Below are 19,616 nucleotides of genomic sequence, written 5' to 3'. Positions count from 1 at the left end.
AAGTATGTAATTGGATGTTTCATTAGAATTGGAAGACTGCTACTATATTCCCTTTAACTAAAGGTTAATTTGGATTTGTTATTGGCATTTCGATTCGACTTTGAGAGTATGTTAATTAGTTTTTAGATTTATAGAGATCACAAGTAATTGCAGATTCGACCACTTCGTTTTTTACAACAGAAAAACGTTTTTCGTTTTCCAATCAATTGAAGATACTACTAGTGGCAAAGAGTCGTATCTGTCGTAGTGTTGCTAACGATTTAACAAATTTCAAATGAATTGAAATAAATATGCCACAATTTGCAACAAACATTTATCGCTACCAATTTTCGATGACAGAACCATTGATCTATTAGTAAATATTAGCATCTACTACTTCAGATGATTGCGCTCACTTGATAGGTTATAGTTTACAACATATAAACAACTTGGATGCTCGAGCAATGTACCAATAAATAATGTTTCAAAACGAGTCAAATGCCACAAAAATGGACATTGAAGTGATGGTCTTGACGCGGCCAATAGCGTGTTTATTTGTCTGTCATTTTTAAATGGACATGCCACGCATGTTTTATTTTAACAATTAACTTTATTCTTAACATTTGCTTTTATGGATTGATTTGAAAAGGAAGGTATTTGCAAAATATGAATGTGAATGGAAAGCAAAATCCTTGTAGAGTTCAGTAGCGGAATTACTATCACAGCTTTGTAGATTATATTTTTTATTTTATTAAAAAGTATTGGTTACGTATGTGCAACTTTCAAAATTTTTTTAAGGCTGTCTTGACACTGTTTCCGGATTACAACATGTTTAAATGCGAGTTTTATAGTGTTTCTTATTTTTAATCATCTTTAAAAAGAAATTATAATCGGAAAAATTTCATTTATTTTTTGCTGGTGTCGCCTGGTGATAATGAACAAGTTGCCCGAACATAACATTTATGAATCTGGGTCTAAATATTAAACAAAAGACATCATTGACCTGCATATTAGATTTTAATGCATTGACCCTTGTGGGATAGTAACCCGTGCCCTCTGTTTAGGTAGTGTTGGAGCTCACGCACGTTTATACAGAGCAATTACTCGCCTTCTTAGTCATAAACTATAACGATGATATAACTTAGTTTTAGCTAATAAATGCTTTGATACTATGTCTCATGTTTATTACACTGCGATGAAAAGCGTCAAAACTTTTACTTTTAATTACCAACGACTGTGTCATAACTCATATCATAGCACACTTTTAAACGCATAAGAGGATACAAATACTACGCTACAGTTTTCGGTTGAACTTTATTACAAAAAAATCACGTCAAGAATAAAGTGTTGGCATTAATCTTTACATTGCAATCCAATTATTTAACATAATATAGAGTCTTTCTCATTATTCGTTTTTGAATTGAAACGGTAAACAGCTTCCATAACTTTCTCTACAACCAACTGATGCAGTCCTTCATTGATACATAACCAATAAGATAAATGGAAATTGAACGGCTAACGACTCGAAGGTGGCCTTTTAACAAAGGTCACTGAACGCAGCGTTTGACGAAAGATGGGTCATTTCATTATACATGCGGCTCCTCGGTTTAAACTGCATCATGATTTCGCAACAGCCTGTATCAATTAAAAGAGCAGCCATCTATTAAAATAACAGCATATTTGATAACAACTGTTTATAATGACTGAAACTTGTGTTTCACGTGTCCCAAGGTGTTATACAGTTAATTATTCGTACTATAATAAATTATGTTTCAGCCTTTGTGGATTTGAATGACGTGGAGGGAAATTTTAGTAAGACACAATAATTGAACAGTGTATTGCTGCGCTACATTTTCGCAGATAGAAAAAATACTTCAGTTTTGTGTGTAGATCACAAAGGTTCACATCGCATCTACTTTGTTTTATCTAGCTGCAATCTTAAACACAAATAATTGCGTTACATTTACAAGTACATTTACATAATAATAGCGCACTGTAGCCTCAAATTGGTTTTTGATCATCGAAAATAGATCAAAAGCCCTCGGAGAATATTTCGACACCAGCGTGATGCGGCGTTAGATGCGCGCACGATGAACTGCGCCCACATCGGATCGGCTCTACAATGAATATGTTTAGAGTAGGACCCTTTTATTCTATTGTATTTGTTATAAGAATACCAGTTCTTCTGGGAAGTTCGGCTCTTCCATTAAATCCCCCATCATTAAAAAAAAAATTGCTGGGTGATATGGATACGGAGAAATTGGCTCACAGACAAAATGGCAATCGCTATTTCTTATTCGTTCGATAAAGACCACGTAAAGTTAAAATTGTGTGGAATGTACTGTTTAATTTGGTTTTATTGGGCTCGTTTTCCGACAAAATAACAGTCGTTAAAAATTGCTCTATCTACACATACATAATGTATCAATTTGTAAACCCATGTCTTACAATTAGTATACGAGGTGTGTGAACCTACTCAATCTACGTCATTCATATCAGCAATCCAAAACCGCGCATAATGAGATAATAGCCGAAATCCTATTGTTTTATTGATTCGCGAAACCAAATAACAATGCTGTGAAGGCCAACACTTTACGTCAGATACTTTTGCTAGTTGCTAGTACCTACTCCTAAAGGTGATAGTACACCACGGGAAACAGCGTCGCACAGTGAACTGTGTTACTAGCCAAAATGTTTGAATCAGGTGTCTACTAAAGGCAAAAAATCTTCGAAAACTCTTAGAAATAGTTAATCGGCGTCTAGAAATAATATGGAGGTTGACGGCACAAGAGCGCGCGGCAGGTCGCCCATGCGCTGGACTGACCAGGTCAAAACCGCACTCAATGGTCCACTCCACGAGTGAACAAGATAGGCTGCAGTTGGGGAGGAATGGCGACGGATTGTGAGGCTTGCCACCGGACCGGGTGTGACGACCACGACCACTCTGCTTGCCAGACGTGAGAGAGTGTAGTGACAAAGAAGAAGAAGAAATAATATACTTTTCCACATAGGAACCTAGGTACGAGTATTGAATAAAATTTACAAACATCTTAAGTGGACAGGGTACTTTAAATACATTGTGCACATTCAAATAATTGTTTCTATTCTGGTTTGTTTGTATTCTCTGCAAATATGAAACGTTTATTTTTACTAAAAATTCTGCATACAAATGGGTATTGATACAGTACGAATAGTTATTTGTAAGTTCGTTAAATACTAGCCAAGAAGCAGTGAACATTAAGTGGAATTAATTTAAAGTAGGGACTTAAGAACGATACTTGTGTGCCTACAGACAAACATAATAATAGTAATTATGGTAACTACCTACTTATTTTTATGCAAAACCTACTAAAACAGAAAACAACTAAGCACATCAAATAAGTGCACTTTTATTTTTGCTTAGTTGAGGCTCAAGACATACTTTTCAAAAGAAAATAAGCGTATTAGCTAATTAAATTATTTTTAATCTAAACATTGTACTTTTTATCAAACATAAGTCAATATATACTGTTTTGGGTCAAAAGGCGGAAAGCAATTATTCTTGACACTTTCTTCACCTAAAGTAAGGCCCGGAAAATACGAGTTACCCACGGCTCCGCCAATAAGTACGACTTCAGCACAAAAAGGACCTCTGCTTTGACGTCTAGGAAATGCAATTAACGACTCAATATCCGATTGGTAAAAGATAAGGCTAACTGCGTAACGCGTAAAGTTTCGGCCAAACCAACGCGATCACACGCGATCAGCCGGCGTGCAGCGATGGCGATCAATGCATTTAAGTATGGTCGCCATCGCTGCACGCCTGTTGATCGCGTGTGATCCCGTTGGTTTGGCCGAACCTTTATGTAACGAAATCTGAAAACTTTGCATTTTCAAGAGCAACTCACACAAACAAACTTAAATTATCGTTTTTTTGTAAACACAGTGGATACGCTCTATCAATAAAATCAATTACATAATCGAAACGAATGCAATTTTGTGTCTTTTTGTTCACATACTAATAGATTAATATTGTTTGCAAGACCCTTCTTTGTTGTAGTTTGTAACTCAATACGCAACACTCATCAAACAATAAGGCCCTAATTCGACGCCATGAGAACAGAGAGCAGAGACAAAGACTCTTAATGACCATCACAAGTTCCCATAGAGCACAAAAGAGAGTCTTTAGAACATAATGACACTCTTGCGCAGGTTTTGCAAATAATGGACTGATTGATACGATGCTCGAGTTCCTAACTACACTCGACGTCAAATAAATCGCACCTCCCGCGACAAGCATTTTCAAACGTATGCATCCCCACTTCCCACCAATATTGGTACCATTTAAAAGCCTAGTTCTAACCTTCATTTCATTAAAGGAAAGGTTTTTACCCCAAAAATGTGTCTTAAGAAGGATCCAGAGTCACTTCTTCAAAAAATAGGTAGTTACGCTAGAGCCAACTTTTATGGCTATAAAACTGTTAAGTTGGGTTTAATTGCTATCCATCTGTTAAAGAGGACACGTGAAATCATTATTTGGTTTTATAACCATAAAAATTGGTCTAATTGATCCCATAGGTGGGCCCAAAGTGAGGTATTTTTTCAAGTCACATTTATGGTATATGTTAATCATTTATTAAGAAATTAAATGTGTTTTTCTTTAAGGATATTTATTGGGCTTTCAAATAACACCAATATTGTTGGGGTACCATGATTGTGTCAGAAGAAAATCGTTAAAGTTCGCGTCGCGGAAGGTGCGGTTTATTTGACGTTGAGTATATTATGATATAAGACTAAGTTATAAAACCAAAGAAATTGAATCTTATGGTGAAGTTAAATAAGGCTTATGGTTCATGATCACTTTAGCTAAAACAATAGTAAGTACCTACAATATCCGGTCCGGCACGGATTGCGAGCGGTGAGGGAAAAAATGCAGGCTTTGACGGAATTCCATTAGCAAAAACTATTTATTTTTCAAAAAGTACTAAATAAAAATATGTGGCCATTGCAATGATTAGCTAAAGTGGGTTACCTATAAATGGAGGTTAGCTGATAGGAGCTCTACTTTTTTAGTCATCAGTTTAATAAATACGATGAAACAACTTTTATCATTTTGACAAAGAGTTTAAATCACACTTTTCGCAATCTCAGGAATTCTGAATCATTTATCGCATCTCGGTCAACCCTCGAGTTACAAAATGACAGACATCATTGATGGAGGCTTTCAGGCTATCTCATGATCATTCGTCACCAGTGTCGAGTCGTGACGAGAATCGATGCGTAATCGATACCTCTGTAAATATCATCAGATATAGTGTTGTGCAAAAAATGAGGAGCAGTGTAGCAAGTTTAAGAGACAATTAAATGAAATATCTATATCAGCAAAAAATACAGAACAAAACAGCAAATCAATACAGGAAATAAATTATAGTGGTAAATTCAAAGTTCAAAATCTTTATTCATAGGAAAATACATATTGTATCTCCAAATGGGCGAGTAATATAGGTCAAGTTTATACCCTATGGTATGGTTAGCTGGCATGAAGTTGGCGTAAAGTTTGCCTAAAACTTAATTGATTAATTATCATTTAAACTTACTACTTAGATTGCTTTTAACTTAAATTGCTTGCGGTTTTATTAATCTTTATTCATCTTGAGTTGAAATTGTATACCATAGTCTATACCTGATTGTACTTGGTGAATTAGATTCGCTTTCCAAAGTTCAAGTTTTTAGCATAAATCTGTACACACAGATTGATATTAAGCTAAACGTTTATTTTACATGTTTCTTTAAAATTTAAAATCATCCGATTATTGGGTACCTACTTAAGTTTAGCTCACCTTGACAGGGCGAGGTCTGAAAAGGTCGCCATTTTACTTGACCTTTGTACATCGGCGCGCGTCTTGTGCTGTAAGCCGCTCAGTCGATTTTGAATGTCATACGAAAATGTAACAGACAGTGTGAAAACCCAGATTATGATTTGCAATGTTATGTTTCAAATCATGGTAATGTCTTTCACATGGGTGCGATCAATTAACTTTAACTTAATCCGTTTATCAAAAATCATAGTAATTAATTGCTGTTGACAGCTTACTTCGACTGAAATGTTTTAAAACTGCATTTTATACTTTACTGGATGTATAATTGGTACCGCAGACTATCAATTTTGGGTAGTTAGTTTTGGGCTAATAACATTGGATAGTTATGTACTATGCGATAATGTGGAATTCAGCTCTTATAAGTCCTACATAATAAACGCTTATTATAAAATCTTATTTAAATACCTATGTATATTCATTGAAGTCATGTGCCTGACGAAAATCTTGTATTTTAAAAATTAATTAAGTATATTTTAACATTAACATGTTAAAGCTAAAGAAAGTTGCATAGAAGTACCTCTTCACAAAAATCAGCTATCGAAAATCAACAGCTGAATAAAATATCTAGGCTTGAATCTATATTTGAAAATGAGTAGAGATTCGAACGTTATTAGTAGAGAGGCTTAAAAATAATACTCTCCTACTACAAACTCTCTCTTTAACAAATACACACTTGCTACATAGTGGTGATGAGCCTGAAGTAGGTTGCTTCTATGTCTTTTCTGCGTCATCAAAACGAGACATGTTTAATTTATGCCCAATCACGTAACTTTAGGTGAGATTAATATTTACACTTGAACTGCGTGTCTGACCTTGAAATCGGCTTGTCTTCGCGACCATGTATGGCTGGCCACATGATATGACACTCGTGTATCGCTACATTTTAGGCAGAATCATTGACTGTGAATCATCCTGTATAGTCAGTAGTATTACGTTTTGACGATTTTTTTTAACTGGCGACGAGTAATAGTGGATTCACACATAATGCGTTCATTCATAGGGTAAGTATGTAATGAAAAGATAATTTCGCACTGTGCTGATACTGGAATAAATGATTATGACTATGACGGAACTGGTATTGTGTGAATAGACCATAAAGAATGAACTTATAAAGGTCTTTTTGTAAAATTAATTATTTTTGTAAAAATCTGACATCGTTTTGAAAACTTTCAGTTACCTTCGATGTTGACTGTACTTCTTAACACTCTACAAGTCGTTTGGTTGAACCTATTCAAATTGGTTAAAATTATATCAGACATGAATCATGGCATTGTGAAACTTGTTCGGCCTACGTCCTGTGCCTTTGGTCTGAATCATATAAATCGTGTCCATGTTATGAATGGTTGAGAAAATAGGCTGATTGTCCAGGCTCTAGGCTTGACCTATCTAGCCCAGTGCCAATTAATGGTACAAATCGATGCTAAGCAAAACTAGACCAAAGCGATTAGTTTGAATCTAATTTGAATGTCGTTTTATGTTACAGGCTCTATAGGGCGTCCATTGCTAAACATAGGCCTCCCAAATATAAAAATATTTGAATTGAGAGTTTTCTTCAACTTGAAAAGTTAAACTTAACTACAGAGATTTAATTATCTTTCTCATTACATAACCTGTTAAAGACTAGGTTGTAAATTCCAGAAGGAAATTATAGGACTCACAATTTAAATTAAACCACAATTTGCCCAGCCTCTTCAACAATGCAATGGACACGCTAGAATATGAATTAACATTTACTGATAACAATGCTCTAGAAACAGAGAAAGGGAAAAAACCGCTGGTCTAGGTAACCGTTTATTACCACTATTACATGGGACCTTTCTCCCTTCCGTGTTACATAATAGCCAGTGCCACTTTCAAAGCACTAGATCAGATCTCTATCTAATACACAATAGCAACTAATAAGTGCTGTGAATGGACCTAAATTAGACCGCAAGATTTGTTCTTGTCTGATTGCTAAACAACAGATTAGTTATCCTCAATGGTTATCTGTACAAATATTTGAAGAGGTTCTTAGTTGATTGTATGTAAATATGTTTATGGTAATCTCTGGAACTACTACATTTACTGATACATACTTCTGGTGTATTCGAGTTCTTTTTGTGTATAAATGTTGTACCTGTAGAGACAACGGGTTCCACGTTAATTAAATTACTTGTTTAAACAAATTAGGGATGTCACACATTACGTTGATTAGATATCGACTCCGATAATCATACGTATTATCGGGTTGACCTTGCAATACCAGTATTATTTATAATGCAGAGCCCACCTGCCTTAACGAAGCAATTTGCATATTACGAATGAATCGTAAATTGGTATGAATAGAGATGTAATCACTTAAAAAGCTGTTGCTATAAAAACTAGATTGACCTAGTTTCTAGATTAGTTATACTTATAGGTTGTTGCCACAGCATGCGTTGGAATGATCGGCGTCATCCTGTCTAATCTAAATATGTATTAAGAAAAGTACTTATTTTCGAAGTTGCGCGTATGCTTTCCATTAGAATGATAATTATTAATACGCGCTTTTGTAACTTTCCATATATGGGACTATTATTTATTTTATTCGATTATATTCGCTCATAAAGAAGATATAAACAATTTTGAAAACTTTGTATAATTATGAATTGTTAAAGACCCATTAAAGACTTCATCATCATCATCATTTCAGCCGTAGGACGTCCACTGCTTAACTTAGGCTTCCCCCAATGACTCATATTGACCGGTTGGTCGGCCTGCATCCAGAAGTAAAATTACGAGCATGTACTTGAATAAAATTTAAAGCCATTATTTCTCCATTATGTGGGTTGTAAGACAGAATTATCTCTGGTTTATTGATACCAGCGTTTACTACAAACCTATAGTAACAATTGTTTTGAAGATATGGACATGGTAGCCCGTGAGAAGTTTGGCAATCGACAAACTATTTTAAGTCTTGCAGGTACTAATCTCAACCCAAAGCGGTTGCCAGTTACATAACCCGACGTGTTCTTTCACGTAAATCCGAAAACAATGGCTATGCATGCCTCTTGTCGCTAAACAGATCGTAGTGATCAACTAGGTCAAGAAGTCAACCTTATGCAGAAGCAGCTAAGCCTCTTATTGCGATGGCAAATGCGCGAAGTGCCCGCAGTCAAATGACGGTCAAAGGTTGGCCGTTAGTGCATGAGTTTTTAGCCACTTTTTTAGATTATTAGTTACATAATAATTACTTCTAGAAGGATTCGATCATGTGACTCACATTATAACTTGCTACGAGAACAATACCGAGACCGAATATTCAAAATGTCTTTAAAGTATTTTAATTTCAGACAGACGTAGGAAATGTCAAATTTTTTTGCATAACTTTTATTATGAAAATAATTATGCGTCACATTTGTTTAGCATGTATTTTTAATTTAACGATAAGACGTGATAAAAATACATTGACGAAAATAAATAATCCATGTTATTCAGGTGCTTCAAGTGACTGATTAAAAAATCCACTACAACAACACCGCGATGTAAAACGGGACAGCGTCATCTATTAGCAGCTGGCAGAACTAAACCTATACAGTCATATTGACCTGAATTAGAACATGATCCATTTATTTCAATGCTATAGATCATATCGCCTAAGTAGGTATGCCTGCGAGGATTTTTTCCTTCGGACCTTGAGCAAGTCAGGCTTGATGGATCATCATCCGTCCGAGCTCACCTACTTGAACAACCTTCTTGAGGTCTTTGTTTGTACTTAATCGTAAAGTATTACTGATTATTATATCTGGTCCAGGTGATTTGTGGTGGTAAGATTTGTTAACATGCAATTTTGTTTTCTTATTAAAACAATAAAATAAATTATTCAATCACTATTTGTAGAATATTTTATAAATGACCTTTCAAAAATTTTTTGTGGGTATTTCTTTATAATCTTTTGGCTAAAATATATTATTTCACCGGATTTAAATGTTATTGCCTTTTTGTTATGTCATCGGTTCCTCAGAATATTATTAAAAGTTATATAATTTTCCGCTGAATATTAATATTATGTAATATTTAAAATCAAAAATAGATTTGCATCGCGAAGATCAAATCAATCGGCAGTGTGTTTGCTAAAATCGGACTCTCAAGAGTCTCCGCTCGGATGTGCTAGGTTCTTCCACGACCTCTAAAAGTGCAGTACTCAATAACTTTTAATGAAGTTGATTAATTATTTCAAACACATAGTTATTACATTTGAGCACAAAATGTTTAAATTAAACTCATTGACGGTTCTGTTGTATGAGAATGTTTTTCTTGACAAGATAATTAATTTCACGTGCCAGTGATCTTGAAACCGCCGTGAGAGTGTTCTCAAGCTTTTCTTTTGATTACAACATTTAAGTGTGCGCCGACCGTGTAAACTGAGCCTATAAAACTATTATACTGTGGTAAGATATTATTTCAACAAAGTAGGTACATATTTAAAAAAATACTAACTTCTGATTAAATAATTTGCTTCTCAAAGTTTATAAGTCGTGTTAGTTTCATGATTATTGCTTTAAATTGAAGTGCTCAATACATTCGGAGTAGGTACTTATTTGGGAGATATCCCTCATTCATTCGTTACGTAATACATTTCTGAGTTCCGTTTATTGAAACAAGATTAAACTACATTTAGTTGCCTAGACCAACGATCTAGTAATCTGGATGCGGGTAGCGCGTCATTGTGAGAAACCTTTGTCCAGCAGTGAGACCTTTGGCTCAAATGTTAATTTACTTCTTCGTTAAATAACTGTGCTCATGCGTAAATCTGATTTGAATACCGACTGACTTTAATTTAGATCTTTAACAGTCAAAGTACATGAATAGTTCTAGTCCATACAAACAATTTAAATGATTAATGTACGTATTCTTGTGCTGATTGTGCGAGCACGCTCCAATGTCGCAACGGTCCGGCTGATGGATGGGCGACTAATTCGCTTGAATTACAAGCGCTTACCGTTTGTGGATGCGCCGGCGCAGTGGGACAGCGCAGGGCTGTCAACTCTTGAAACATATTGTAAATAATTAGGCAAAATTATTACCCTGGATCACTTATTATCATCCACTAAGTCTCAATTGCAAGAGTATGATATGACCCTCTCTCATTTACCATAGGCTGAAAGGATTGGCTATCATTCCCTTGGCTGGACAGCGGGCTGGGGAGACTTTTAAACTTCAAACCTTATTACTTATCAAGGGGCCTGTAAGATATTTATGATGTGTCTCTACTTGAAGCCCTGAATTTAAGTCGTCCTTATGCCTCTAGACTCCTACTTCACCGGCCCTTTTCATAATTGACAATATGAATTTGACTTCTTTCTTCTTTTCATTTTGATTGGTAGCAGCCCTAAGTACCTAGTACATATCATGATCAATCAAATTGTATCATTCTTGCGAGTCTTGATTTACGTCCAAATTGGCCTTTCACCCTGAGGCATTCGGTCTCCGTATGTATCGTGATTACTAATGCCTGATTAAAGACATAATAATGACAATTTGTAATCAAGTATACTCGTAGTTCTTGCAACTCACGAGGCAAGTGAGCTTTGCTGTGTACGTGTATAACGATAGTGTAAGTAATGTCTATCCAAACTTTTCAAAAACGAACAGTAGCGAGCCACCACACGTGTAAAGCTCACTCGACTTCGTGAATTGCAACAACTATACATTTTAAATTTAATGTATAGAGCAAGTGTATTTTCACGATTTGATTTGTTCGAGCAAAAAAATATTTTAGTGTAACCATCCACCTACGACAGCCAACATTGAACGCCTGCAAGGAAAAAGTACGTTAGTAGATACATAACTTACTAAAAGGTACTTATTAAGCTACCGAGTATATTGAATGGACTTAAAAACACAGATATAGCATATTTTTTGCCTTCTGGCTTTTAATACTAAATAAGTAAATGTAGAATGTACCAACCGATAATTATAGAAATCATTGGAGGAGGCCACTGCTGAAAAAGGACGTCATCTGACTGACATGATGATGATAAAATGTAGAATCAACAATCAAGTTCGAAAAACTTAAACAGGCTTTTCATTAACTTATTTTTGTTTCTTTCCAGGGAGTTAAAGAAACAAACGCGCCACGAACCAGGTTCACATGCCAGGGGCGAGCGTCGGGATACTACGCCGACGTCGAAACTGGCTGTCAGGTGAGCAGGATAATAAATTATAATTAGTTAATAGTATCGTAACGTATATCTAAATTTTCGAACTAAAACTTCGTGGTTACCGCCGTTTTTACCCCTTGACGGAATGAAATGCCCGTTTTCACCATCAATCCCTTATTTTTAAGTCACCCCTATGGTAACACATAAGTATGAATTTTGTTGTCATAGACTTAAAATTAATTAGGGATTGATAATGAAAACGGGCATAAGTTTCCGCAAGGGACGTGCGATGAAAATGAGCTACGCGAGAATACGTAAGAAGCTGTGAAGTGTGTGTGTTTCACTTAGATCTGTTCGATTCGGCTTAAACCACACAGCTAAGCGTTCTAACTGTTTAAAATGCGAACAGCTAGGGACTCACTCAGTCTTTCCCGAGCACATAATTGTAATCCGGGCCTCTTCAAGGCGAGAGGAGGAGGAGGAGTTTAGAGGGCAGATGCGTACCATCCTACACTGTGGCTGCATTACACTTAACTTTAGGTGCGATTGCAATATTTGATTGCAATGCCTGCATCGTTCTGCAATAAAACAGGCTAAGTGCTGCGTACTGATTATGCATATGCATTGCATAACGGGCTCTTTTTAGGTTTCCTTAGCCTTAAAGAAAAAAACGGAACTAACATTTTAATAAGCCAACCAACGAATTCATCGTCATCAAGTCATCGTTTTATTTTTATACAAATATAATTTTTTTAGCAGATAATGATTCATGTGAGAAATATTGTATTATATAACAATCGAATAACATACAATCATTTTAAATTATTCAAAGATTTTTGCAAATGCCAAGTAATAGATATTTATTTAAATAAAATTGAATAAATTACGTCAATCAATTTCATAGTGCCGCAGCAGATGATTAGTCCACAATACCCCAAGACAATTTATAGGTTTTATGGTGCTTATTTTGAAGCTTCATAAAAATGTAGAGCCGTTGAGATGAATTAATTTATATTGATGACGTTAAAGAACATAATAATATTCAAATCTTATTAATTGAAATGAGCATGACGAGATTATTATAGACGATAATAGTTACATAAGCAAATCAGGAAGCCTACAATCAATATCAATAGCTGTAGTGAAATAATTACTATGCTATTAAGTTGATGTACAATTCACCACGAAAATCTATTTGAATGGTGTCCATTTTCCAACCTTATTACTTCGATATAAGGATGTGTTTGTGTATATTTGTTTGTAACAGACACGAACGTTGTAAGAAATTGTTGCACGATGAGCAAGTTAATTAATTGCACTCATCCGAACATAAATAGCCAGTAATATGTACTTTATGTTCTTGTAAGCTTCTTGTACAAGATGGCACATTATACTATATTTTTATTAAAAAATACTTTACCTACTTATTTTTGTCGTACTATACAGGGCGAAAAAATCGTTGGCATCATCTATGTGAATGTTTGTACCTAAATGATTTGTATGCAAATAAAATAAGACTTATTATATTTGGGGTTTGTACTATGTATCGTGGGTAGAGTCTTATTAAAAGGATGCTAAAGATATCAATTTCATTCTGCATACTCTTCACTATGTCCAACTGCATTCAACTCCAACAGCCTCACTTCTTCTATGTGAACAATGGTTACATACAGAATCCCAATCAGCATTAAGTCTGCCTTGAGTAAAGCTAGTGTAAATAAATTAATACATTTTTTCCAATTAATATTTTTAATCATCATTAAGTATTGATAACGTTGAAAGAGTTGGAGAAATAATATTATTGATACATATGAACTACTTATTAAAACTAATGCATATTTTAAGGAAAAATACCAAATGATTCTATTTCTCTAGATCCTTTAACTGTCACGAGAGACAGTCGCAGCGTCGCAGCCGTTGCGCTCGCGCATCTCATTGACATTTGACATGGGTTTAAGGCTGCGCTGCTATAGACATTGTTTTGAAACTACGAAACACTTGACTTAAATACTTGTACTACCTTTTCAATTGCACACTCCATTTTAACTAACAATAAGGGTCAGTTTCTGACTGAACTGACCCTATTTGGTAACTGGTGGACATAGCAAATTATACCTTAACACTGTTTGTTGTGTGGTTCCGGCAATAAGTAAAATAGGTCTATTCCCACTATTCCCTTGGATATGCTAAAAGTGCCTAAAAGGCAAAGGGACAAGACAGAGAATGTGGCGAGGCCCGGTATTTATACATGAAATTTTTCATTAATCGTCTTATATCTGAAGGAACAATAATAACAATTTACCAAGATTAGGCCCTTTTGAACGTCGAAAAATAAAATTTAACTGTAGTGTAGATTTCCATAATATGTTACCAGATGGAACCAAAGGCCACTATGTATTGGAGTCAAACATCACAGAGTCAGTTGTATCTTATGTCAATGATATGTGACATTCAACCTGCATAATTATCTCACATGGCGAGTGCCATCACGGCACTGACCTTAATTTGCCAGTGTGGGCACAATAAGTGCACATGTGACCACAGCCCGCCATTTTTACTTTAGAAGCCATTGTCAAAATAGATATTATTTGGTGAAGGTCGTGCGAGTCAGTTTTATTGCTTATTTTATTGCAGTTCACTATACTCATGAAAGGATTATTTGGGTACTTTATTTTGTGGGTTATCATAAGATTGACATTCATTAGCTTCATTATAAATACCATAAAAAGTCAAACGACACAATAAATCTTATTCAATTCACACCGCATAAAAGTTCTTGGTAGGTCAAAGTCATTAGGCCATTATCAATAGATAGGTAGGTATATGTGTTATTTATGTTTATCACAACCATTATTTATAAAATATTATTTAATGATATGAAATATTATAAAATATTATTTAATAATATGAAATATTATATAATAATATAATCACAAACATCTAAAAACACTTTTACTTGACGTTATACACATTTACGTAAGACTGACATTTGCATTTTGTAATACAATTTTTTTGACATGTCTGCTGTTATTCTTCTAATCAAGTAGGTATACAATAAACTAGTGACATAAAACTATTAATTTTGTGACAATAATACTAGGTAGGTACTTGAGTAACGAACTCGAGCAGCCGATCAGTTTTTTTGGTAGGTGTTAAGAGAGTCAGGGAGCTTTAGGTGTCGGCGTGCAGAGTTAGGAGCTTGACTCTGGTAATCTTTTGCAGTGCAAACAATGGCTTTATTTTACTTACTTACTGTACTTTGGCATATATTCGAGATGCACAATGAATGAACTGACAATCGACAGTCAAATATCGACATGCGTAAAAACGACATTACTTTTCGGTCCCCCTATTATTTTTGCTATTGTAATGTAATGTAAGTTACTTGTTGTAGATTTTTTGCTTCTAGCTTGAAAATCGACCAAGTTCTGTACAAAATTTAATTTCCCTATTTTTAAGGAATAATCAATTGTGGAAAACCTTGGGGGAGGCCTTTGTCCAGCAGTGGACGTCATTTGGCTGAAAAAAAGAAAAAAAAAAGAAAATCAATTGTTCAGTTAAAAACTATCAAGAGTTCTTAGATTTAAATACCTATTACCTACAAATGCATATGAATTTAAACGTGAGCATACCTCATTATAAGGAAGATTATAATAATAACACCATAATCACGTACGTCAAGTGTTCTCTATTAAATAAATTAATACATATTTTAATAAGTGGCTGCGATTATCTCAGCATAAACAAGCAATACCTAACTGTATGAAAATCATATATTAATTATTACTATGTTATTAGTTGTTGACAGTCTCAGGTATTTTAATGTAAAAGTTATAAACAACTTTGAATCTACTTGTACCATGACTAATTGAGAAAGATTTGGAAGAAATTAAAAAGGCACAGTACTATATTTTTGTTTTTGGTAAGAGTATGATAGGTACTCAATACTCAATTATTTATTGCATCCATAATGTTACAGAAGTGGTATGATTACATAATTACTTAATGAAGCCGCACTCTACAAAAATCAATCAAAATCAAGTATACTATAATTTAACGAATTCTCAGGCTATTTTCCGTGTTCAATTGGCGTAAATAATGGACATTGTTGACACTAACTGGCTGTAACTCAGTATCAACAGCAGGGATTGCAAGTACGTACAGTCTGGTGGAGAATGTCTTTGGATTTTGAGCAGGATACAGAGTCTATGTCGTCTCTTACGAGTACTATACTACCTTTTAATTCCGTTTGCAGAGTCCCGCAAAAAAAAGCTCCATTTGAATTTGCTATCAGAATTTCAAACACACATTATGTGTTCACACGACAGTCCAGTTCTGCGGGATGATGCATACTTACCTGGATTTTCGTGGGAAGGAGCCCTTACACTTGGATTTATAGAGTTTCACAATATGTTAGCAATGCAATTTATGGTTAAATATTAAGGTTTTTTAAGGAAGCTTTAAGTTTGTTGTCGACTGTACTGTAGTTCACGCAACAGATGCGCAGGCGCCGCAACGAAGGTGAGCGGTGAGTGTGCCCGAATATGGACGTGCCCACACGCGGTAGGGTGCCCGCTTTGAACGGCGACGATCGGCGACAGATTAGTTCGGGAGACACGATCTTGCCCAATTTAGTTAGGAGGCTTCTGATAGTTTTTGTCCGTAATCTTATAACACATACTTTCCAAGGAGTTGCAACAGCGAGGGAGTTATTTGAGACTTCCAATTCTTGTGTAAGTAACATAGCGCATTTTTTAATCCTATCTGTAGAATATGAAATTATGCGGTCACATTATGACTTGCGTTTGACCTCAAGTCATGATTCCGTGTTACACCTATTTATTGCAACGTACTACTTACTGTATTTGCGTTCGCTAGCAAGCGCCACTGGCGAGCAAGGTCCTGTAATCTGGTGAATGTAAATATGGTAGCTCTTACTACTAATGATCTGCACTGTCAGGTGATGTGACTGACAACCGAATTGATTTAACTGTCCAAACTATTATAAATAGTTTATAGTATCCTGTGTGTTAATACGCTTTCATTCAAAAACTTGTTTACCTTTAAGTTAATCCACACGATCATTAAAAGATTAATTGCCGAAACTAACATTTAAGTTACATACTGAGAGCCCTGCTTTAAGCTTTTCAACGATTTAAAGTTTTGAATTGCAAATTATGGTTACCCTATGACCACGCATTGAGCACTAATCATAAACAACGGAGGCGGGCAAATCGAATTTCCATTCATTTCTGCTATTTAAAGCACCAGTTAATAGAGCAAGTGTCACATAGTTAAAAAATAAGCGTATACAGTCAATCATTATTTTTGTTATGGCATGGATCCATATAGGTATTTTGTATCACATGAATAACATAAAAGGTGTAAAAGTATTGGTGCCATGATGGACTGCCTACTGCTAATTATTGCAAAAATTATGATGTACTTATTTTATTCTCGGATCAATTATGTGCTTGCGAAGTTAAGTAACTATGTAGTTTTTTTTCGTCTAGAAAGAGCTTTATTTCTATTATATTTATTATTTCCTAGCAGCTAATTGCAAGGGTACAATCTATGATATGAACGAACGTTTCAATAGAATATTATACGAGTCTTACCTATATAAAATGGTGGGTATTAGTATGGTATGGCACAATCAATTTGTTTGTCACGGTCGATTAAGATGCGTATGCGCAATTCAGTTACTTACACCATAATGAGGTTCATTTTGAAAAATGAGCTGATTTATGGATCTTAAAGCTTCGCTTGAAGAATGATAAAATGTCAAGTTGTGAAATTATTTTGCAACATTGTAAGTAAGTAGGGGGCACTTTGATCATGAGTGTAAACGATACACGTGTTCGTTTATTTATTACTGACACATTCGGGTACGTAGATAATTCTGTATCGAGCCGTTACTTGGGGCTTGCCATTTTAAAGGTTCATAGTTCCTTTTTTTTTAAATTAATGGCATAAATAATCCATAACCATTAACCCCACTGTAAAAGACTAACAGTGGAAATGCAGCCAACTGTATCTGTAACAGTTCAAAGGTCACAGTAACTGGCTAAGCTTACTGGTGGATTGAACTCATCATCATTACCCCAAATCAATCCATCAAATCATTATGATAGAGTCCATGACCTGCCAATTATAGTGTTCTATTCTCAGATTTCCTGTTACTCTCAGAATCAGTCAAGAAACTTTTGCAAAGGTTTTTGTTGCCTTTGTGGTCTGAAATCTGAATTGTTAACAATACTGAAAAATTGCATAAAATACAATATTACGTGAGCTCGAGAAATGACGGGTGTGATTCTGAGAACGTGCGATATCGTTATAACTAAAAATTTGCATTTTTCCAGGAATGGATTTTCATCCAACTTAATTTATTGAGAAACAGGAAAGGTTAATAGGTAATTTATATTATAAAGTGAGTGTGGTGAAAACCACCACAGTCGATTGACATGAGCCACATCAAACATTCGATTTAGTCGTTACACTAATTATTATGTGCACTGCACTGTTCAATGCATGTGCTTCTTTCTTATTTATTAGTACTGAAGAAAGCAATATAAAGTGAAATTGAATATTAGTATAGAGATAGGCATATAACAGAATCAGACCTAAAGAGTAGATAATGACCAAAAACGTAGTCAAGGCCCATTTGATACCGATTCGGGAAAAAAGTGCGGTTTTCCCCGAATCTAGAGCTAAACATTAGTTGTAAAACGCACAAAAAACTAATTTTCGTAATCCCGAGCAAAGTTGCGTCTATGAAGGTTCCAATTTCACTTATTTCCTTACCTACGAATACCTACGCAATGTCGCAGGGTTGCCAATAAAACAAGATTTGTGATTATTTATCTATGTATAGTATATTACAGAAACAGAAACAGTGGCATTTTTAAAATGATAAATTGAGACATTAAAAATCTTTTTAAAAGCCCACTTTAAATTACTAAATGACTATAAATGTAGATTTCGACATAAATGTAATAAGTTTTTATTGAACCCACATGCTCTGAATTAAATAATAGAGTCATTGGTCAAAAAGTGAGAGTTTGTAGATTTTAACTAAAAAAATGTGTAAAACTAATGTATGCGTAGCCCTAGCTTTAATAAGTTATGCGTACATCAGCGCGCGCGCATCTAATTGGCTCCAAGAGTAGGTAATATTACAGTAAGACATGACACGATCTCTATCTAAATAATATTAGCTAGTTTAGTAGTAGTAGTAATAATATTAGTTATTGATCTATAGCGCCGAAAGTTCAACTTATTACCTTAATGAGTTTCAGGCCTTTACGAAACCGTTAAATTTGGATTTGATATACCGTAACTAATGCAGATGACTGTAAGCTGTTGGATTCCGTGTATTTATTTATAGATTAACTGGTAATTTTTCACTGATGAAAAATATGTCCACTGGTGAGTGAAATTAACGTACGTAAGTATTTTAACTGTACGCAGTTTTTAGGGGTTGCGTTGAACTAAAATCTGTGCCTGAAATGCACGTAGTTTATGAAAGCAACAAATAACTATCTTACAAACTATTCCTATGTTTTAATGCAAAAAGGAATGTTATTTATCTCGACAAAATTAATATTGCAAATATGTTAGTAATCTAAATGAAAATAATACCTATTAGATCCTAATG

At 34.8% G+C, this 19,616-nt stretch overlaps 1 protein-coding gene across 1 annotated transcript in view; it reads left to right on the top strand.

The window, feature by feature from the left end:
• The window catches only part of LOC135076364 (uncharacterized), a 58,871-nt gene that overhangs the window by 19,195 nt on the left and 20,060 nt on the right, over nucleotides 1-19,616 (top strand). Inside the window, exon 3 of the mRNA XM_063970862.1 lies at nucleotides 11,912-12,001. Within this exon, the coding sequence (XP_063826932.1) occupies nucleotides 11,912-12,001 (90 nt within the window). The remainder of the gene's footprint in view (nucleotides 1-11,911; nucleotides 12,002-19,616) is intronic.

Source organism: Ostrinia nubilalis, chromosome 11, assembly GCF_963855985.1.
Source record: "Ostrinia nubilalis chromosome 11, ilOstNubi1.1, whole genome shotgun sequence".
Lineage (NCBI taxonomy): Eukaryota > Metazoa > Arthropoda > Insecta > Lepidoptera > Crambidae > Ostrinia > Ostrinia nubilalis.
Note: the sequence above shows the minus strand (reverse complement) of the source record. Positions and strands in the feature narration are given on the sequence as shown.